Source organism: Macaca mulatta, chromosome 13 (assembly GCF_049350105.2).
Source record: "Macaca mulatta isolate MMU2019108-1 chromosome 13, T2T-MMU8v2.0, whole genome shotgun sequence".
Classification (NCBI taxonomy): Eukaryota; Metazoa; Chordata; class Mammalia; order Primates; family Cercopithecidae; genus Macaca; species Macaca mulatta.
This window is the reverse complement of record NC_133418.1, coordinates 9,493,296-9,516,160: the sequence shown is the minus strand read 5'-3', so window position 1 is coordinate 9,516,160 and position 22,865 is coordinate 9,493,296. Positions and strand designations below refer to the sequence as shown.

Below are 22,865 nucleotides of genomic sequence, written 5' to 3'. Positions count from 1 at the left end.
AGATTAGGATGTGGACATCTTTGGGGGGACTGCCTACCACATGTAGAAGGAAGTGATACCAAGTTTAGCTGGGTTTTCCATGGTGTAAATGCAAAGTTTTCTATTTGCTTTTTAAAATATATAATCTCCTTTCTATTTCTATGTAATTACCCACAGTAGAGAAGCAAAAATGCTCCCTATGTAAATGTACTGTGTTCTTATTCTATAATGACTTACATCTGAAGGCTAATCTCATTGCTTTCATCACAGAACAATTTTATGAAGAAATTAGCTTTAATAGTGAACAAATAAATTGGGTGCAACTAATGACAGTATCATTCAGACACAAATTCTAAATATTTTTCATATATGTGAATTCAGTTTCTTCTTACAATTTTTACTTCTTTTCTCCGATGCATCTCAGTTATTTGTACAAAGATATAGATTTAGCTTTTGTTATGTAGATTACATTCCATCATTCTTTCCTCTTAACTCACAAGAAAAGTTTATAACTTAACAACCACATTTTTTCAGTATCTATCACAGATTATAATTTTCTTTTTTTCTTTTTTTTTCTGAGACTGAGTCTTGCTTTGTCGGCCAGGCTGGAGCACAGTGGTGCAATCTCGGCTCGCTACAACTTCCATCTCCCGGGTTCAAGCTATTCTCATGTCTCAGCCTCCTGAGTAACTGGAATTACAGCTGCCCACCACCATGCCCGGCTAATTTTTGTATTTTTAGTAGAGATAGAGTTTCACCTATGTTGGCCAGGCTGGTCTTGAGCTCCTGACCTTAGGTGATCTGTCCGCCTCAGGCTCCCAAAATGCTAGTGTAGCAGAACAAGCCACAGACAAAACCCCTCAGACACCGAGTTAAGGAAGGAAGGGCTTTATTCGTCCGGGAGCTTCGGCAAGACTCACATCTCCAACAACCGAGCTCCCCCAGTGAGCAATTCCTATCCCTTTTAAGGGCTCACAGCTCTTAAGCGGGTCAGCGTGAGAGGGTCGTGATCGATTGAGCAAACAGGGGTACGTGACTGGGGGCTGCATGCTCTGGTAATTAGAATGGAACAGAACAGGACAGGGATTTTCACAGTGCTTTTCTATACAATGTCTGTAATCTATAGATAACATAACTGATTAGATCAAGGGTCGATATTTAACTACCAGGCCCAGGGTGTGGTGCCAGGCTATCTGCCTGTGGATTTCATTTCTGCCTTTTAGTTTTTACTTCTTCATTCTTTGGAGGCAGAAATTGGGCATAAGACAATATGAGGGGTGGTCTTCTCCCCTACTAGGATTACAGGTGTGAGCCACCACACCCAGCCCTTTCTTTCTTCTTTTAATGGAGCCGCACAGCACATATTTTTCCTGTTAACCAAAATGAGTCACTGAAGCAAGTGTCTCAGTCAGTTTAGATTTATTAAGCCAACCTCTGGGCATGTCCAGGAACATGCAAGCCACAGACCTATCTGTGGCTGTTTTCCTGAAGAGGTTTTCAGGAGGTTTAGTATTTGTACATTTTCTTAAAGGGGAGAAAGGCATGTAGGAAGAGAGGCAGGTAGGTGGTAAGGCAATGGTTATATCTTTGTGAGACTTTAGTTAGTGCCTGGTAAATCAACATTTTACATAGGATAAGGTGAATGTTTGAAAGAAAAAAAGGGAGTAAAGGAAGAATTTATTATGCCAGTGTCTCTGGGTAAGCAGAGGAATGATTGATCTAGTCTTGTCTTTGTTCTGCACCTGGGAAGATAAGCTTGCAATTGAATGTCAATTCCATTATCAGCATGGAATCAAACAGACTTTAGTTTCAGGAGCTAGACTTAGATTGCACACCTGAAGTTACAATTGGCATGTCCTTGTTTATGGGAGGCCAGCAAAAAATTTACTTATGAATGGTCTGTGGGGGCAGTCATTTGGAGACCCCTGAGGCCTTTTCCCTTTTCCCTGGGAATCTGGCCGATGCATAATGCTGGTAACAGCGATTTATTTGGAAGAGGGAGTTGCATAACTCAACCTCTAGACTTAACCTTCCCTCTGGCATAAGGAGTTTGAGGGTCCAGAGATTTTTAAAATTTCTTCAACTGTTTTTGTTACTGTAAGTAACCAGTCAGACACGGGCAGGCCAGGAGAGGGCCCACTCCTACCCCGACCAGGAATGTCAGGTGACTATCAGGTGGTGGTCAGGTGGTTGTTAACTGTCTCTCTAAAGTAATGATTGGTCACACCCAGTACCAGGGAAAGGCAGTCTCCCAATAGATAGAAAAAACCTGAAGTTGGTGATCAGCGACTTCCTGCTAATATCTCAGGAGTTGGGTGAGTGGGCTCACACGTGTGCACTAAGAGGCAAAATGGCAGCATTTAACTGGTATGTGACATTATAGGAAGACTTGACTGGTAAGGGAAGAACGTCTCAAGTGAGTGTGTGTACAAGTTCATAAACACACTGCACATGCTCCCCTCCAAGAGCTGGCAGGCCACTGCACATGCAGACAGCCCACCCCAAGGGAAGAATCAGAGAGAAGGGATGCAAGGCCCCAGAAGTGTGCCAATGTATAAAACCCTAGGTCAAAGGTCAAACCACGTACTTGATCTCTCAAGTGGCCAGCTTGGCCCTCCTCCAAGTGTACTTTACTTCCTTTCATTCCTGCCCTAAAACTTTTTAACACACTCTCACTCCTGCTCTAAAACTTGCCTCAGTTCTCACTCTGCCTTATGACCCCCTCAGTTGAATTCTTTCTTCCGAGGAGGCAAGAATTGAGGTTGCTGCAGACCCATACGGATTCACTGCCTGTAACATTTTTACTTATATCTTTGTCATGGACACCTATAGTTCTATCTCATGTATTTTAAAGGCTGTATGTTATAGTATTGATAAAACTTAATATTTGTATTTCCCCACTGCTAAGCTTTTTGGTTACTTCCAATTTTTGCCATCATAAACAATTCTATGCAACAGGCTCTTTTTTTTCTCATGTGGTAGTATTTTTTTTTTTTTTTTTTTTTACCTCCAAGGCAAGCTTTTGAGAAAATGTCCTAGCATGATATTTAAAAGTTTATAATCAGATATTGGGATAAAGAATCTATAAACCTTGGGGACTGATTGGATCTGGGAGATAGAGGAGGGGTCAAGTCTGGGATATACCCAGATATAAGGGACCAGATGGGGCCAGATGCGGTGGCTCACGCCTGTAATCCCAACACTTTGGGAGGCCGAGGCAAGTGGATCACTTGAAGTCAGGAGTTTGAGACCAGCCTGGCCAACATGGTGAAACTGCACCTCCGTTAAAAATACAAAACTTAGCCGGGCATGGTGGTGTGAGCCTGTAATCCCAGCTATTTGGGAAACTGAGGCAGGAGAATCGCTTGAACCCGGGAGGCAGAGGTTGCAGTGAGCTGAGATCACATCACTGCATGCCAGCCTGGGAGACAGTGAGACTCTGACCAGATGACAAGTAGCCTAGCTTTTTTTTTTTTTTTGAGACGGAGTCTCACTCAGTCACCCAGGCTGGAATGCAGTGGCGCAATCTCGGCTCACTGCAAGCTCTGCCTCCCGGGTTCATGCCATTCTCCCGCCTCAGCCTCCCAAGTAGCTGGGAGGTAGCCTAGCTTTCTACTTGAGACCAGAGGACCTAAGATAGGGTCCTACAGGCCTGGCTGCACCCCTGTGAGCACCATGGCCCTGGACAACTTAAATCCTCTGAGTCTCACTTTTCTTACTTCTAAACAGGGGTTAATAATAAAACCTCCTAAGGTTGTCATGAAGCTCAAACAAAATGAGGTGATGTACAAATGTCCTTGGTATAAAAATTGACAAATCTTACTACAGCAGCAGATGATGGAATATACAAGCCTTTTAGAAATACCAGAAACACTATGTGAATGTAAGTGACTGATATTATCATTGTGCTGCCTTATCCTTGAACCATCTTCCCAAACACTTATGGACACAGCTTGCAACAGCATAAGGCACAAGCTGTGGCCAAGAAGAGCTTTCCCTTGTGGATTTACATGAAGCCACTATCTGAACGACATTTGGAGAATCAGATTCTCTTGTTTATGCTTCTTCCAGAAATAGGCACCCTGACATGATTAGAGGTAGGTGAGAGCTTTAAGTTCCCTTCCCCACAGGCCAGGCACGGTGGCTCATGCCTGTCATCCCAGCACTATGGGAGGCTGAGGTGGGTGGATCACCTGAGGTCAAGAGTTCAAGACCAGCCTGACCAACATGGTGAAATCCCATCTCTATTAAAAATACAAAAATTGGGCCAAGTACAGTGGCTCACGCCTATAATCCCAGCACTTTGGGAGGCCGAGGGAGGTGAACCACAAGGTCAGGAGTTTGAGACCAGCTTGCCCAATATGGTGAAACCCCGTCTGTACTAAAAATACAAAAATTAGCTGGGTGTGGTAGAACGTGCCTGTAGTCCCCGCTACTCGGGAGGCTGGGGCAGGAGAATTGCTTGAACCTGGGACGCGGAGGTTGCAGTGAGTCAAGATTGCACCACTGCTCTCCAGCCTGGGCGACAGACTGAGACTCTGTCTCACAAAAAAAAAAAAAATTAGGTGGACATGGTTGCTGGCACCTGTAATCCCAGCTACTCGAGAGGCTGAGGCAGGAGAATTGCTTGAACCCGGGTGGCACAAGTTGCAGTGAGCCGAGATTTCACCATTGCACTCCAGCATGGGTGACAGAGTAAGACTCCGTCTCAAAAAAAAAAAAAAAAAGAAGAAGAAAAAGTTTTCTTCCCCACATCCTCACTGCCAGGTGACCTTTAAAATGGAAACATGTCTTAGGATAACTCTGTCACCGCAGAAACATTTCTTAGCAAGCAGTCACAAATGCGATCACACACTACTGTTCTTATTATTTCTAATACACTTTCTGCTGATTAAGGGACCCTCCAGTGCAGGTTCTGATGGCAATATTTGAAAGCCCTTATTCCAGTCACTGTTGGATCCAAACAGATGCATTGCGCTACTCCAGGGATGCCACTCATATTACACACACATCCAACACCTGCCAAAGTTTTCTTGTGTCCATTTGATGTGTTTTGTTTCTGCAGTTAAAAAAAAAAAAAAAAAAAAAAAAAAGAGCCCGGCTCGGTGGCTTACGCCTGTAATCCCAGCACTTTGGGAGGCCGAGGCGGGCGGATCACAAGGTCAGGAGATCGAGACTACGGTGAAACCCCGTCTCTACTAAAAATACAAAAAATTAGCCGGGCGCGGTTGTGGGCGCCTTTAGTCCCAGCTACTCGGAAGGCTGAGCCAGGAGAATGGCGGGAACCCGGGAGGCGGAGCTTGCAGTGAGCCGAGATCGCGCCACTGCACTCCAGCCTGGGCGACAGAGCGAGACTCCGTCTCAAAAAAAAAAAAAAAAAGAAAAGAAAACTCACCTAACATGAGATCTACCCTCTTAGTAAATTTTTACATGCACAATATTGTTTTGTGAACTCTTATGTTGTATAGCAGATCTCTAGCACTTATTCGTAGCAGAACTGAAACATCATTCCCTTTGAATAATAACTCCCCATTTTGATAGGAACGGGGGCAGGGTCCCTGGCGAGGGCTCCACCCTCAAGCCTGGACCTGAAGCCCTGAATGAGAACAGGCATTCCTGTTTTTGAGCCTGAATGTTGCTTTTTGGCCTGCCCTGCCCCCACATCCTGTGCCCATGTAAACCTCAGACAGCAGCTGGCAGACGGAAAAGCAGCCAGACTTTGAGAAGCAGCAACTGAGAGTCAGAGAGGATGGATAGATACAGCTTAACTTCAGACGGCACGACTTTGGAGAGGAGCCTGGCTGGAGATGGCCAGGTCTCAGCGAAAGATCACCTTCCTGCACCAGCCCCTTTCCAGCTGTTCTTCTACTGAGAGCCACTTCCACTGCTTCATAAAACCTCTGCACTCACCAGTCTTTAAGTCTGTATGACCCGATTCTTCCCGGATGCCGGACAAGAAGCCGGGTACCAAGAGGTCAGGGTGTATGTCACCCCGACTCACCACTGAGCTGGTTAACACTAAGCCATCTGCTGATGGCAACCACTAAAAGAGCATTGTTTGTAATACATGCCCTCTGGGGCTCCAGAGTTTGTGGACAACTTGGTAAGGGGTTCATTCCTGCCTAAAAAGGGCACTCGCCCCAGCTCATGCACCTGCTCACCTGTGTACTCCCCCTCCTGCAAGGGGTTTGAGCTCAGCAAAACAAGCACCCCCACTCCCCAAAAAAACCCCACCCTACCCCACTGTCCCAAGCCCCTCGAGGGAGTCAGGAAACTTTCCTGTCTCAATTTCCTCCACCCTCAAATGAGCACTTTTGACTAGGGTGCTTCGGATGTTATCTCACTGCCCCAGAATGCAGACTGATATCTAACCTACACAAGCACACCTATTACAAGGCCTGGGTATTTTAAAGTAACTATCCATCACATAACCTGAATGATATAACCAGGAATGTGAGTACTATTTTTAATTTTATAAAATCGTTAGAATTGCCAGCTGATGTGCTATCCTTGTTCTGATATACGAAAAATGTTTTTCACATGCAGAAAAAACATTGTTGACCCGGAAGATCCCCAATGTGTCCGGGTAACACTCACTGGCCAGATGATCGCAGTGTCTCCAGAAGAAGTAGAATTTGCCAAGCAAGCCATGTTTTCCAGGTGTGTAAATGCTTTAAAATTTTATGCCTAGAAATACACAATAATAATAAGCCGAGGTCAGACTGTGCCATTTGATGCCTCTGATGCAATGACAGTGATTAGTCTCCACTGCCCTTCAGTGGTAATAGGACCAAGCTAGCCTGGCCGTGGAGATCACTAGCAGTGGCAGCAGAAGCCAGGTGAATGCCTCTGGAGAGCACCGCACTGAGCTATTCCAGGTAAAATTGCTACCTACTTCCAACCTTTGACGATGCCCTGCCTTGCCTTGAAAAGAGCTGAGCCTTTCTCGTCAACACCACAAACATTTTCAAGCATCCACTCGAAACAAAGCACATTGCCTGCTGGGGATGCCAGCACAGCGTTTCGCAGTGTGGTGTTCTCACCCTTAAATCAGTAGGATGCTGACTTAGATGCAGTTTTACGGACCCCACCTCCACCTGCTTACTGGATCAAACTCTCCGGAAACAAGGCTCAGAAATCTGTATTGTAAAAGGCATGCTGCAGGAAATTGATGTGCATGCTACAGTTTGAGGACCACTGCTGTAGGGGTCCACACAAGTAAGAGGGCGGCCCAGCCTGGAGTCAGAGCTTGTACAAGCTGAGGATGGCGCACACACACGGGGTGGCCTTTCCACAGGTGTCCATGCAGGGGCAGCCAGAAATGGAGGCTCGGAGCTGGGGTGCGGGCTGGTGCAGCGATGGAAACAGGCTAGAAGGCATTGGTCTGCAGTAGAGGGAGGGTAACACGAAGGCAAGTGTTGAGCTGGAGGGGCGATCCACAACCCCACGGGAAGAGGAAGATCCTGCCCACAGGGATGCGGTGAATAAGCAAGCCTTGTAAGGACACAGAAAAGGGCTAAAGGCACAATCAGAGAAAACTAGAATTACTGGGATTGGATATGGTCACATGAGCTCATGGCTTTCAATACTTAAAGAAACAGATGATGTGTGTGTGTGTGTGTGTGCACGCACAAACGTTTTTATTTTTTATTTTTATTTTTTATTGCTAGCTTTTAAACTCAACTCTAGTTCTTGAGTTCCTCTCTTCTTTCACATGTTATTATAAGCAATGAGAAGAGGCCAGAATCTTCCCTAGATCAGTGGGTTCATTAAGTTCATTTCCTATTTTCTTGTTTTTAATTTTTATTTTAAGTACTGGGATACATGTGCAGAATGTGCGGGTTTGTTACATAGGTATACATGTGCCATGGTGGTTTGCTGTACCCGTCATCTAGGTTTTAAGCCCCCCTACATTAGGTATGTGTCCTAATGTTTTTCATCCCCTTGCCCCCACCCCCCAACAGGCCCCAGGTGTGTGATGTTCCCCTCCCTGTGTCCGCGTGTTCTCATTGTTCAACTCCCACTTATGAGTGAGAACATGCGGTGTTTAGTTTTCTGTTCCAGTGTTAGTTTGCTGAGGATGATGGCTTCCAGCTTCATCCATGTCCCTGCAAAGGACATGAACTCATCCTTTTCTATGGCTACATAGTATTCCATGGGGTATATGTGCCACATTTTCTTTATCTAGTCTATTACTGATGGGCATTTGGGTTGGTTCCAAGTCACTATTGTAAATAGTGCTGCAATAAACATACGTGCACATGTGTCTTTATAGTAGAATGATTTATAATCCTTTGGGTATATATGCAGTAATGAGATTGCTGGGTCAAATGGTATTTCTGGTTCTAGATCCTTAAGGAATCACCACACTGGTTGAAGTAATTTACATTCCCACCAACAGTGTAAAAGCATTTCTATTTCTCCTCAGCCTCGCCAGCATCTGTTGTTTCCTGACTTTTTAATGATTGCCATTCTAGCTGCCATGAGATGGTATCTCACTGTGGTTTTGATTTGCATTTCTCTAATGACCAGTGATGATGAGCTTTGTTTCATATACTTGTTGGCTGCGTAAATGTCTTCTTTTGCTTCATGACTGAAACACCAAAAGCAATTGCAACAAAAGCCAAAATTGATAAATGGGATCTAATTAAACTAAAGAGCTTCTGCACAGCAAAAGAAGCTATCATCAGAGTGAACAGGCAACCTACAGAATGGGTGAAAATGTTTTCAATCTACCCATCTGACAAAGGTCTAATATCCAGAACCGACAAGGAACTTAAACAAATTTACAAGAAAAAAACAAACAACCCCATCAAAAAGTGGGTAAAGGATGTGAACATTTCCTATTTTCCACGTAACTGTAGACAACAGCATTGCCAAGTCTGCCTACCGCTACATAATGTAGGTCCCCTTACCTCCAGCTTTCAGTAGCCTTTCTCTGCTTTTATTTTTAATTTTAGAGACAAGGTCTTTTTCTTTTGTGCAGGCTGGAGTTCAGTGGCGTGATCATATTTCACTGCAGCCTTCAAGTCCTGGGCTCAAGGGATCTTCTTGCCTCAGCCTCCTGAGTAGCTGGGACTACCCACAGGCACGACCTTTTTTGGAGGCAGAGTCTCAGTCTGTCGCCCAGGCTGGAGTGCAGTGGCACGATCTCGGCTCACTGCAAGCTCTGCCTCCCTGGTTCAAGTGATTCTTGTGCCTCAGCCTTCCGAGTAGCTGGGGTTACAGGTGTGCACCACCACGCCTGGCTAATTTTTGTATTTTTAGTAGAGAAGGGGTTTTGCCATGTTGTCCAGGATGGTCTCGAACTCCTGGCCTCATGTTATCCTCCCGCCTCAGCCTCTCAAAGTGCTGGGATGACAGGCGTGAACCACTCCACCCAGCCAGGCACTACCTTTTTTTTTTTTTTTTTTTTCAGACGGAGTCTCACGCTGTTGCCCAGGCTGGAGTGCAGTGGCGCGATCTCGGCTCACTGCAAGCTCCGCCTCCCGGGTTCCCGCCATTCTCCTGCCTCAGCCTCCTGAGTAGCTGGGACTACAGGCGCCCGCCACCGCGCCCGGCTAATTTTTTGTATTTTTAGTAGAGACGGGGTTTCACTGTGGTCTCGATCTCCTGACCTTGTGATCCGCCCGCCTCGGCCTCCCAAAGTGCTGGGATTACAGGCTTGAGCCACCGCGCCCGGCCGGCACTACCTTTTTATAAGCGCTCACTGTCGGTCTCCTCAGGGTCCTTCCAGCTTCCACCCACGGCCTGGGCCCAAAGCCAGTGCCCCATGGATTAGGGTTTGTCGCACCAGCACCACTTCCAGGTATCAAACTTTGTTCCAGTTATCAGTACAAAAGTAGGTTTCTTAAAACAACAAAAATCATGTTACTATCTTGGCTGCATAATATTTGGGGTGTTATGGCATCAGATCAGCAACTTTTGTTCAAGTGGATTAAGAAAACAAAACAGTTTTGGATACTGTACTTTCAACTTCCCTGTATGTTTATTATTGTTTCAAAATAAATTGTTCTTCAAAAAGATGATTGACTGGCTGTGGTGGCACACACCTATAATTCCAGCACTTTGGAAGGCTGAGGCAGAAGGATTGCTTGAGGCCAGGAGTTCAAGACCAGCCTGGGCAACATAGTGAGACTGCATCTCTACTAAAAAAACAATTTTTTTTTTATTAGCCAGGCATGGTGGCATGCTACTCATGAGGCTGAGGCAGGAGGATCGCTTGAGCCCAGGAGGTCAAGGCTGCAGTGAGCTGTGATCCCGCCCCTGCACTCCAGCCAGGGCAACAGAGCAAGATCCTATCTCTAAAAAAAAAAAAATTTTTTTTAATAAAGATCATCAGGCCAGGCGCGGTGGCTCAAGCCTGTAATCCCAGCACTTGGGAGGCCGAGACGGGCGGATCACGAGGTCAGGAGATCGAGACCATCCTGGCTGACATGGTGAAACCCCGTCTCTACTGAAAAATACAAAAAACTAGCCAGCGAGGTGGCGGGTGCCTGTAGTCCCAGCTACTCGGGAGGCTGAGGCAGGAAAATGGCATGAACCCAAGAGGAGGAGCTTGCAGTGAGCTGAGATCCGGCCACTGCACTCCAGCCTGGGTGACAGAGCAAGACTCTGTCTCAAAAAAAATAAATAAATAAAAATAAAATAAAATAAATAAAGATCATCAACCTATTATGCATTTGCTTTGTAATAAATGTTTTTCCCAGTTTGGACTTGGTCTTTGAATTATGTTTATAACATTTTTAGAGATAAAGGAAATTTTTATGAAGTTATAAAAGAAAGAAGTGAGCCACAGCCCCTGCCCTCAATGATACCGCAGCATGTTTAGGGGTATGCATGGGGGAGAGGCAAGTCAGTCAACAGCACAAGACGGGATGTGACGTTGCCTGTCAACTCCAGCTGGCTCTCACTTGCCCTAGTAGCTCTCAGCCTGCTGCACGACTAGAGATCTTCCCATGAACAAGCTGGTTTCACAGGCTCACCATTCTGTTAACATTTCATATAGAGATGCATAAAGCCTTTCTTTGTTTCCTAATAATGGTAGCCAGCCTCCACTGAGCACTCACTCTCTGCGGGTGTTGTATATGTGGTTCATTGCCTGCTTCCCCACACCGCCCTATGAAAAGCCCCATCAACATCATCCCACGTGACAGGTGATGAGACAGACGCTTGAGAGTGCCGACAGCCCACTGGCGTCACGGCTCGTCAGCAGTTGAACTGAGATTCGCACCAAGGAGCCTGGCCCACGACTTGAGCCTCTAGCCACTGGGCTAAGGTCTACAGTCCCTGACTTCCTTTGGTGGTCCCAGGCACTGACACTCAGCTCCCTAGTTCTGCCTCTGAGCAGCTGTCAGCCCAAATGAGGCCTGGAGTCTGGAGGTCCTATGACTTGGCCCAGCGTGCACTCCTCTGATAAGAGCAGCTTTACCGTGGTCTCTCTTTATTCCTACAGGCACCCAGGGATGAGGAAGTGGCCTCGTCAATATGAATGGTTCTTTATGAAGATGAGGATAGAACATATCTGGCTTCTGAAATGGTATGGAGGCGTATCCAATATTTCAAAGGAGGAATATTTCAAAGCAGTTCCCAGAAAGGCCTGATGGAGTAAGAAGAAAGTCCTTGGTGTTTGCACTTAAATAAAAACCTTTTCAGTGATACAGCCAGACAGCCATTGACCACTGTCTCTTTGTTGAAGGGTTCGTAGCAGCCCTGCCATCCCTGCAGCAGAATGAGAGAGGGTGAACAGGGAACTCTGTGCTAGATTTGAGATTAAAGTGGTCATTTGCAGATCTCCAACTCACACGGATACTTCACGTAGATAGTCTTTATTCCATTGTATTCAGTCCAGACTCACCTATTCAGAAATCATATAATAGCTGGTGGTCAAAATGACGTTTTGAGATCATTGTTGTTTCACTCTTTAAGAAAAGACAATGCCTGTACCTACAACGTGATTGCTTTGTATTGTGAGAGTGTCTTTGTCGCTTGCTGTGCCAAACGCAGTCTTGGTTCTAAGCTCATCGTGACCACGAAGGAGCTGACTGTGCATCACGCAGCCACCATATTGTTTTTAGGGTGAGGGTGGAGGACTGTGTGTCCGTGGATTACTCCTTCTGCTGGTGGATTGCAGATGCATTATTAGGTCATATTGGCTAGAAGGTACTGGTCACTTATGCAACTTTTTTCCCACCATGACGTGAAAGCAGTGTAAGAACACAGGATGCTTTGTGCACAGCCCTTCTCTATGTAAGCAGCCATGGCAGGCGGGAACCCGGGAGGCGGAGCTTGCAGTGAGCCGAGATCGCGCCACTGCACTCCAGCCTGGGCAACAGCGTGAGACTCCGTCTCAAAAAAAAAAAAAAAAAAAAAAAAAGAGAAAGGAGGAGCTTTGACATGAAGCTCCCCAGATCCCTGCTGCTCATACCTCTGGCAAGGGTTCCCCTCTCTCATGCATGAACAGGGGCATCCGAAATAAGAAGCTCCCCATTCTGTGGTGGGGAAAGCGGAGAGGGGAGAGGGTGAAGCTGGGAAAGTAAAGACAGCATGTTACAGAAGGAAGAAAGGAAGCCAGTAACTGAGGGCCCACTGCCTGCCCAGCCCTGGGCCAGGCCCTCAGCAGAAGCCATCTCATTTAAGCCCTGTAACCAATGAGCTGCACGTCATCATTGGCTCTTACAGACAAGAAAACTAGACTCAGAGAGGCTGAGTCCACATCCCAGACAGCTCACTGCAGACACGGGTGGAGTGGCTCCCAGAAGACGTCCAGTTTTAACAACAAAAGAGTTATTGAAATGCACGGGTAGAAATTGAACCAGGAAAATCAGTGAAGTGATTGTAAAAAAGAAGGACTAGCTTGCCTGGAGATGATGTTTCTTGTTTTTTGGGGGAAAAAAAAAAGTCTCTGAAATTTGATTCTTACTATAGATTTAAAATTTTCTACATATTATATGTAGGAGCTCCTAGTGTTTTCAAGAAATTAGACTGTACCTGTGTACACTTCTAAGGCCTACATGGACCTATGTATATATATCTAAGACCTCTGATGGTTAAAACCTATAAAGGGTTGAGCTGTCTCAAGTTTTCTGTCTTTCTGTAATGGCTATAAACTTTCTTTGGTAGGTTAGGGAGGTTGTATAACATAAAAAACACATCACTATATGTAGGAAATATGCATTTTTCAAGTAAATAAAAGTGTTATTAATGATTATAAACTTTGGCTTAACAAAACACATGATGAGAGTTTGAGTTGTCAAAAAATATATATATATATTTTTTTTTTTTTTTCTTTCTTTCTTTCTTTTTTTTTTTTTTTTTGACACAGAATCTCGCTCTATCACCCAGGCTGGAGTGCAGTGGCTGGATCTCAGCTCACTGCAAGCTCCGCCTCCCAGGTTCACGCCATTCTCCTGCCTCAGCCTCTCGAGTAGCTGGGACTACAGGCCCCGCCACCTCGCCCGGCTGGTTTTTTGTATTTTTTTAGTGGAGACAGGGTTTCACCGTGTTAGCCAGCATGGTCTCGATCTCCTGACCTCGTGATCCGCCCGTCTTGGCCTCCCAAAGTGCTGGGATTACAGGCTTGAGCCACCGCGCCCGGCCTGTCAAAATATATTTTAATTACCTATTGCTAAAAACATAGTAGGATGCAGAGAATTATTTATTTGTCATAAGACCATCCTCAAAAGAATTCCTAACAGTGGTGATTTCTAATATATAAGAATAAGGTACCTCTGAGGGAATTTTATATTTTCGGAGTTTAAAATTATTGCTACTCCAATTTAGAGAAAAGGGGAGAAAGCCGGAAGAACAAATGACGTGCTCAAATGTATTGCAGCAGTCCACCTCACACCTTCATACTGGGAGCTTCGCTGCCCCCGATCCTGTCCTGCAGATAAGGTCCCCTTGCTAGGTTTGCGTTTATAGTCAGGTTCCATTTAGCTCAATAAGGTCACTGCTGCTCCAAAGGACTTTGCCGAGTGGATGCCATTTATAACCGCTGATGAATGTTATCAGCTATTTATCCAAATTACAGGAAATGAAACCTGAAAAGGTTGGCTAAGAATAGTGTTGAAAATTCATAGTTTTAAGTTTGATGGACTCCATTCAGGCAAGTGTGTTTCAGCAAATCTCTAGAAATTTACACTGCTTAAAATTTTAGAGACTGTTCTGGAAGTTCTAGACATGACAATAAGGCAAGAAAAAGAGATTAAATACATACAGATCAGAAAGAAAAAAAAATGTATCCCTATTTAGAGATGACAGGATTGCCTACAAAGAAAATTCCAAATAATCTATTTTTCAAAAAAGAAACTCTGGAACTAGTGAGCGCAGCCATGTCTCAGGACACAAGATCGGCATACAAAAGTCAATTGCATTTCTCTACGCTAACGATGAACATGTGGGGAAAAAACGAAAAACACAATACCATTTGCAATCACTCCCAAGTGAAATACTTACGTATAAACAAAACTTACCCAGGACCTATGTAGTGAAAATTGTTAGATGCTAAGAAAAGAAATTAATGACCTACACAGAGAAAGACAGATACCATGTTCTTGGATTGGAAGATACAAAACAGTAAAGAGATCAGTTCTCCCTCTCTCCATCTCTACGTTTAATGCAATTCCTATCAAAATCTCAGCAAGGATTTTGTAGACCAATACAAGCTTATTTTAAAAGTTACATGGAAGGCCGGGCGCGGTGGCTCAAGCCTGTAATCCCAGCACTTTGGGAGGCCGAGACGGGCGGATCACGAGGTCAGGAGATCGAAACCATCCTGGCTAACACCGTGAAACCCCGTCTCTACTAAAAATACAAAAAACTAGCCGGGCGAGGTGGCGGGCGCCTGTAGTCCCAGCTACTCTGGAGGCTGTGGCAGGAGAATGGCGTAAACCCGGGAGGCGGAGCTTGCAGTGAGCTGAGATCCGGCCACTGCACTCCAGCCCCAGGCTACAGAGCAAGACTCCGTCTCAAAAAAAAAATAAAATAAAATAAATAAATAAAAGTTACATGGAAAGGCACAGGCATTGAAATAGCTAAAACAATCTTGTAAAAGCAGAATAAGGTAGGAGAAATCATTCTATTTAATATAGAGTTATTACGTAGCTACAGTGCTCAAGAAGTGTGGTATTTGGTGGAGGCGTAGAAACACACATCAATGGAACAGAAGAGGGAATGTAGAAATAGGCCCACACAAATAGGCTCAACTGATTTTTTTTTACAAAAGTACAAACTAATTCAACAGAGAATAAACTTTTCAATAAATGTGGAGCAAGTGGACATCTGTAGGCAAATAAAATGAACCTTGGACTGAACTTCATACCTTATAAAAAAATTAACTCAAAAGAGATCATATCTGTAAACATAAAACGTAAAACTATAGAATATAGAAAATCTTTGGGAACAAAGGCTAAGCAAAGAGTTCTCAGACTTGATACCAAAAGCACAATTCATAAAAGAAAAATTTGATAAATTAAAATTAAACTTCATCAGAATTTAAAACATTTGTTCTGCAACAGACCATGTTAAAAGACCAAGAAGACAGGCTACTTACTGAGAGAAAGTATTTCCAAACCACATATCCAACAAAAGATCAGTATCTAGAATATATAAAGAACTGTCGAAACTCAACAGTTAAAAAAATTTTAATTAGAAAATGGAGCACATGAGCAGACATTTCACTGCAGAGGATATACAAATGGCAAATAAACACGTAAAAAGATATTCAACAGCACTAGTCACTAGGGAACTGCAAACTAATACTACAATGAGCTATCACTACATACCAACCAAAATTGCTCAAATAAAAAATAATGATAACACCAAATGCTGACAAGGATGCAGATAAACTGGGTCAGTCAGATACTAATGGTGGGAATATAAAATGGAACAGCCACTCCAGAAAACCATTTGACAGTTTCCCATAAAACTAAACATGCAATTGCCATACTGACCCTCAATTGCTCCTGGGCATTTATCCCAGAGAAATGAAAAGAGGTTCACACAAAAACCTGTGCGTGAACGTTCATATCAGCTTTATCCATAATGTTTAAACTTGGAGCAATCAGATGGCCTTTAACAGGTGGCTGGTGGAACAGTGGGTGGGGCTGAATACTACTCAGCAATAAAAAAGAATTAATTACTCACATGGGTAACTACTGGGATGAATTCCAGAGAATTATGCTGAGTGGGCAAAGCCAATCATAAAAGTTTGCACGCTCTATGATTCCATTTACATAACATTTTGAAATGCAAAAGTATAGGAATGGAGAATAGATTAGGGGTTGCCAGGCAGGAGTGGGGAGAACAAGAGAGTTGCGCATAACTGTAAAAGGATAGCACAAGAGATCCTTGTGGACATGTTCAGTATCTTGATCAAATCAATGTGAAGATTCTGGTTAGGATGTTATACTATAGTTTAGCAAGACGTGCCACTGGGGAAAACTGGGTAAAAAGAACATAGGATCTCTGTATTATTTCTTACAACTGCATGTGAATCTACAATTATCTACAACTGTCTCAGATTCTACAATTATCTCTGAGTAAAAAACTTAACATAAACAAGATTTAAGGCTTAGCTTCATAAGGCATTTGTACTCTCTCTCTTATTAGTCCCTAATAAAATAAGGAACTGAGCTATAGGCCAAAACCTAATACAAAGGGCATTTCATTTGTTAACTGTTAATATATCCATTTGCAGAAGAGATGTAAAATTCTTTAAAATTTTCTTAAATATGTTCCATTTAATGTTACATACAAATTAATAAGAATGCAACAAATCTGCTGTATAGATTTTAAGTGTGTCACTTAGGAGGAAAGGATATCTTCAAATTTCTGATATAAACATGTTGAGTAAGCTATAGGTGTACATGAGTATCCAGTGTATATAATGATTCTCCACTGATTTTATAGAGAAGAACTACATTTCCAGTGATCTTCCTCTAAATATTGTGGGAAATAATTCTGTTTTAGTGAATAAGCTGATTAAAGTCTATCCAGACCACCATATTCTTATTTACAGTGACTGTACATATCCATGATTTTGACATGTAGAGTATAATTCTGATGTTACTTATTTCAAAATGCCTTGTATATATTAGCTGTTTATAAGACAGTCACTTTTTGGTTGAAAAGTATTTCTAGGCTGGGCAAGGTAGCTCATGCCTGTAATCCCAACACTTTGGGAGGCCAAGGCAGGAGGATCACTTGAGGTCAAGAGTTCAAGACCAGCCTGGGCAACATCGCGAGACCCCCATCTCTACAAAAAATGTTTATTAAAAAAAAAAAAAGCCCGGCATGGTGGTGCCCACCTGTAGTTCTAGCTACTTGAGAGGCTGAGGTGGGAGGATTGCTTCGAGGTCAGGAGTTTGACACTGCAGTGAGCTATGATCATGCCACCGCACTTGAGTGATAGAGTGAGATTTTGTCTCTTAAAAACAAAACAGGCCGGGCACGGTGGCTCAAGCCTGTAATCCCAGCACTTTGGGAGGCCGAGACGGGCGGATCACGAGGTCAGGAGATGGAGACCATCCTGGCTAACACGGTGAAACCCCGTCTCTACTAAAAAGTACAAAAAACTAGCCGGGCGAGGTGGCGGGCGCCTGTAGTCCCAGCTACTCAGGAGGCTGAGGCAGGAGAATGGCGGGAACCCGGGAGGCGGAGCTTGCAGTGAGCTGAGATCTGGCCACTGCACCCCAGCCTGGGCGACAGAGCGAGACTCCGTCTCAAAAAAAAAAAAAAAAAAAACAAAAGGTATTTCTACAATTTTTCCAAAAAGTCTGTATTTATTTAAATAATTGAACTATTAAATACTGTTCTGAAAATAAAACCTCTCTAGGATAATTTATTGATGCTTATTTGATTGCTATAACAGAAAGTCAATTACTGTAAAATTTGAATTGTAATGATGTCATTATTTGTGCCATGTAATGCATGTAGAATGTAAAATCTGTTTTCAAAACTAGCTCTATTTAACCAAAGACTATTTCATTCCTGATATGATTTGTGTGCTTGATTAAATTATGATATTGATATATAGTCATTTCATGTCATACTACAAATTATCATTACTAGAGATTCTAAGAAAAAAAGACACGACTACAGAGAATCAGCAGTTAATTTTCCAATAGAAAAGAAAGAATTAGGTCAGGCATGGTAGCTCACGCCTGTAATCCCAGCACTTTGGGAGGCTGAGGCGGGTGAACCACCTGAGATCTGGAGCTGGAGACCAGCTTGGCCAACATGGTGAAACCCCGTCGCTACTAAAAATACAAAAATGAGCCGGGGGGTGGTGGTGGGTACCTGTAATCCCAGCTACTCGGGAGGCTGAGGCAGGAGAATCGGTTGAACTTGGGAGGCAGAGGTTGCAGTGAGCTGAGACCGAGCCGTTGCACTCCAGCCTGGATGACAAGAGTGAAACTCAGTCTCAAAAAAATACAAAAAAGAAAGAAAAAGAAAAAGAAAAGAAAGAATTAGCTGGGTTACTTTTGTTGATTTCTTAAGGGTAAAATGCACCTAATTGGCAGACTCGAAAATGCCAACGTAGCCACACTTTGGTATTCCTGCCCTTGAAAATATTTGTCATTTTCAACATAATTGCTATTCCTGGAGTTCAGGGCTAGGAAAAAGCCCCATCTCACTGATGAAGAAACATGCACAAGGGGTCACACATAGAAAGTGTGGCAAAAAATGATGTGTGCCCACGAGGTCAATCCTGGGTGACTCTAGCTTCCACAGACCACCCGCCAACACCCTGGCTTCTCCAGGATATTCTTGTCCTCCACTTAGGGCGTCAGATGGCCTGGTTCACCTAGGAATGGGGAGGTGCCTGGAACGTGGGACTTTCAGTGGTAAAGTCAGGAAAATCCTAGCACACTGGGAGAGGTTGGCACCCCTCCCTCGACGCCACCTCTCAGTCTCCCACATCCTGGGCCACGCCCTGGAGCCGGCCATCTCTAAGGTGACCCACTTCTGACCACGCACTCAGACATCTCCACCCACACTTCTGTCCTTCCAGCCTTTCTCCCCTGCCGCCAGAGCACTTGCTCAGGAAGGTGACCGACGACAGGATGGGATTGCAGTGGAGAACATGGCCAGGCCCTGCACTCAAGATACAAATGGTTTCTAAACAGTAAGTAAACAAGTACATTTGGACCCCAGGTCATCATTCTGTAGATTCAATGCCCCATCCCTTCAGCCAGTATCCCCGCTGTTTTCATCAGAACCACGTGGTGAACTCCAGCCTGGATAAATTCAGTCCTCATCTCTGCAGCTGAATAACATTCACAAGGATTGCTTTGACCTTAAATCCAAGGGCTGCCATCCCTGACTAGGCCCTCCCTGTAGCAGGGCTTTCCCCGCAGCTGTCTCCCACCCTCTCCTATATGCTCCTGGAGAACTGGGCTGTCTCCAGTGAGCACTCCCTCAATCCCTGGAGAATTCCTCCAGTGGCCGCAGCCCCTTCCTCCTCCTGCCTGGTTTTGCAGGGCAGGGTTTCCCTGCCTGGATATGGGCAGGTGCGGGTCCAGACTCATCCCAGGTGTGATGGAAGAAAGGGAAACGAGGAGGCATTTAAGGTGTTTTCTCTTTTTTTTTTTTTTTTTTTTTTTTTTGAGACAGAGTCTTGCTCTGTCACCCAGGCTGGAGTGTAATGGTGTGATCTTGGCTCACTGCAACCTCTGCCTCCCGGGTTCTAAGTAACTCTGCCTCAGCCTCCCGAGCAGGTGGGATAACAGGTGCGTGCAACCACACCCGGCTAATTTTGTATTTTTAGTAGAGACGGGGTTTCACCATGTTGGCCAGGCTGGTCTGGAACTCCTTTCCTCGGGTGATACACCCACCTCGGCCTCTCAAAGTGCGGGGATTACAAGCATGAGCCACTGCGCCCAGCCGTTTAGGGTGTTTTCTAAGAGCAGCTGGGGTGGGAAGGAAGGTAGTGCAGGCAGCAGGAGGCTGTGACAGCTGCAGGAGGGGACCTGAGACCACAACCTGGAAGGCCCAGCATTGTCCACAGTGAGACATGTGAACACCCAGTTCCAGAGCGATGATAGCAATGACAAGGCCAGGCTGAAGCTGTGGCACTGGACAGTGGAGGTGACCGGGAACGTGGTGGCTGGGGTGAGCCAGATGCTGCAGTCAAAGTGAAGGTGAGCAGGAGGGCGAGGCCAGCAGAGAGGAGGAAAGAGGCTGACTGGGAGCCATGGGGGTAGGGGAGGGTGCTGCCATCCTGCTTGTCGCTGCTGCTGAGGGCTACCGACGTGAACTTTCAAGGAGTAGGGTTGTTTCGTGTTGCTTTACCGGAGGAGGAATGACCTGCAAAGCACGATCATAGCTTTATAATAGACTAACGTAGCTTGAATCCACTGTTTCTTAGCTTTGCGAATTTCGGGAATGAGTGAATCCTTCGAATCTCAGTTTCATCCCGTGTAAAATGGGATTATTATGCAATGCCTGGTATGCCATAAAGGTTACTAGACCTGGTGGCATATAGGACTTCTCATTTGCATATCGTATAGGTGACATTTGTCCACGTGTCAGTCTCCTTAGCAAGACCGGGAGCCAGTGGAGGGGCTGATTTTGCACACGGCCGTTTCTGACTCCTGGTAGGTGCTCCGCAAATGAGTAGAAAGAAAGAAGGGATGATTTCGTTTTCTGAGGGCTTTGGGCCAGAGCCCCTGTCCAGGTCTCAGTGGGTAGCCTCACGGACACGCTTGCTTTTTTCCTGCTTCCCCGCGACTCCCTCCCTCGCCTTCTTACCCCACCTCACTGAGGTCTCCCACCCTCCTAACTACTTCCAGATTAGCCGCTGAGCCTCCCGGAGTTTCTGATCAACTCCCGGGTTTGCAGGCCTGGCAATTTTTCACTGCAGCCAAGGTAAAGAACCACTGCGCCCCCTGGTGGCTCCATCTGGGAAACCTCGCCTTTCCCGGAGCCCAGCATCCTGCCAGGAGCTAGATGCAGACATTAACCTCATCTGCTGTTCACATCCACCCTGCAAGAAAGAAATGCTTCAGTTTTTCACATGAGAAACCTGAGGCTCAGCAAGCTCACAGACCTGCGCTCCTGGGCTTCCAGGGCCAGGGAGGAGGCTGAGCAGGTATTAAACCCATGACTGACTCCAACCTCCTTTCTCTCCTCTCAATGCTTTGTGGTTTTCCAGAACGCGGTCAGACCTATTTTCCCCTCCTTGAGTTTTCCTTCTCTTCCTTCCGTTCTCAGCACCCCACCCTCTCCCTGCTCCCCACAGTGGCTGGAGCAGGGGAGTCTCAAGGAGGAGCAGCTCCAGTGTATGGAGACCAGGCTCCATCTGCATCCTTCACAATCCGTGTCTTCCCTGGTCCTCAGGAGGACCCTGTGAGGCAGGTCCTCCTATTCTCACTAATTGCCAACTCAGAAGCTGCCCAGAATCACACGGGTAATAATTGGTCCATTGTGAGCCCAGGTTCATGCTCTGAACTACCACCCAGTAGTCTTACCCTGGCGTATTTATGTATTTTTTGGTATTCGATTGTGATTGAAATTTTGATTCTAATTCAATGATACTTACAAGAATCATAACTTCAGTGTGGACTCATGATGGCCTCTAGCCAGGCTGGGGAGCTTTGGCCCTGCTCCAGCTCTGCCCCTTCCTTTCTTGGGTCTTTTGCTTTGTCGTCCCTACCAACCTCTCTATAGCAAATCCCCTGGATTAAACCCCTCTGTTTGAAATAGTGTCTGTTTTCCTAATTGGACGCTGACTAACATGCCTCCTAACAGACATTTTCAGGGCATTGATCTCTTAGTTTTGGAATTAAGGCATTTGTTCTATAACGACCACATTTCACATTTCCTGTGTCATCTTATTACATTTTAATTACTTCTGAAACCAGGCTCTGGATCTGTCTTAATATGAAAGCCACTTTTAATAGATCCTTTTTTGAGACAGTGTCTGGCTCTGTCACCCAGGCTGGAGTGCAGTGGTGCGATCTCGGCTCACTGCAACTTCCGCCTCCCAGGTTCAAGCGATTCGTGGGCCTCAGTCTCTGGAGTAGCTGGGATTACAGGCACCCACCACCGCGCCCGGCTAATTTTTGTATTTTTAGTAAAGATGGGGTTTCACTGTGTCGGCCAGGCTGGTCTCAAGCTCCTGGCCTCCAGTGATCTGCTTGCCTCGTGCTGGGATTACAGGCGTGAGCCTCTGCAGCTGGCCAAGATACTTTTGAAAGAATCATGCAGTTGACCTAAAAGTGTTTGGATTAAAAAAAAAGAAAGTATGAAAGTTTTGGGGGTTTTTTGTTTGTTTATTTGTTTTTGAGACAGAGTCTCGCTCTGTCACCCAGGCTGGAGTACAGTGGCGTGATCTCCACTCACTGCAAGCTCTGCCTCCCGGGTTCACGCCATTCTCCTGCCTCAGCCTCCTGAGTAGCTGGGACTACAGATGACCACCACCACGCCCTGCTAATTTTTTTGTATTTTGGCAGAGACAGAATTTCACCGTATTAGCCAGGCTGGTCTCGATCTCCTGACCTCGTGATCCACCCTGCTCGGCCTCCCAGAGTGCTGGATTACAGGTGTGAACCACTGCGCCTGGCCCTTTTTGTTTGGTTTTTAAGAGAAAATTGTTTTATTGTATTCATCAGTGGTGTACTATATTCTGCAAAAGTAGCTGGTGATATTTTTATAAAGACCCAAACAATTCTCCTTCCAGACATTTTATTGAGAAAGTAAAAATCAAGTCAGATTGAGAAAGGAAAAATCTTCCCTGCTATGAATCAGGCTAGCCTAACGCAGACAAAGGCAGCTGCAAAGTTAACTGGAAACAGTGTTTCTGCCAGGGTCGTGCTATATCTGTAAAATGTCACAAACCCAGTTTTGAGTGATTTCTGCTTTCTGCCTCAGTGAGAAACCTT

General features: G+C 45.1%; 1 protein-coding gene across 1 annotated transcript in view; it reads left to right on the top strand.

Moving 5' to 3' along the window:
- CREG2 (cellular repressor of E1A stimulated genes 2) overlaps nucleotides 1–11,582 on the top strand; it is a 38,964-nt gene extending 27,382 nt beyond the window's left edge. The window contains 2 exon segments of the mRNA NM_001194358.2: nucleotides 6,526–6,639; nucleotides 11,435–11,582. Of these exon segments, the coding sequence (NP_001181287.2) occupies nucleotides 6,526–6,639; nucleotides 11,435–11,582 (262 nt within the window).
- Nucleotides 11,583–22,865: the final 11,283 nt, after the last annotated feature.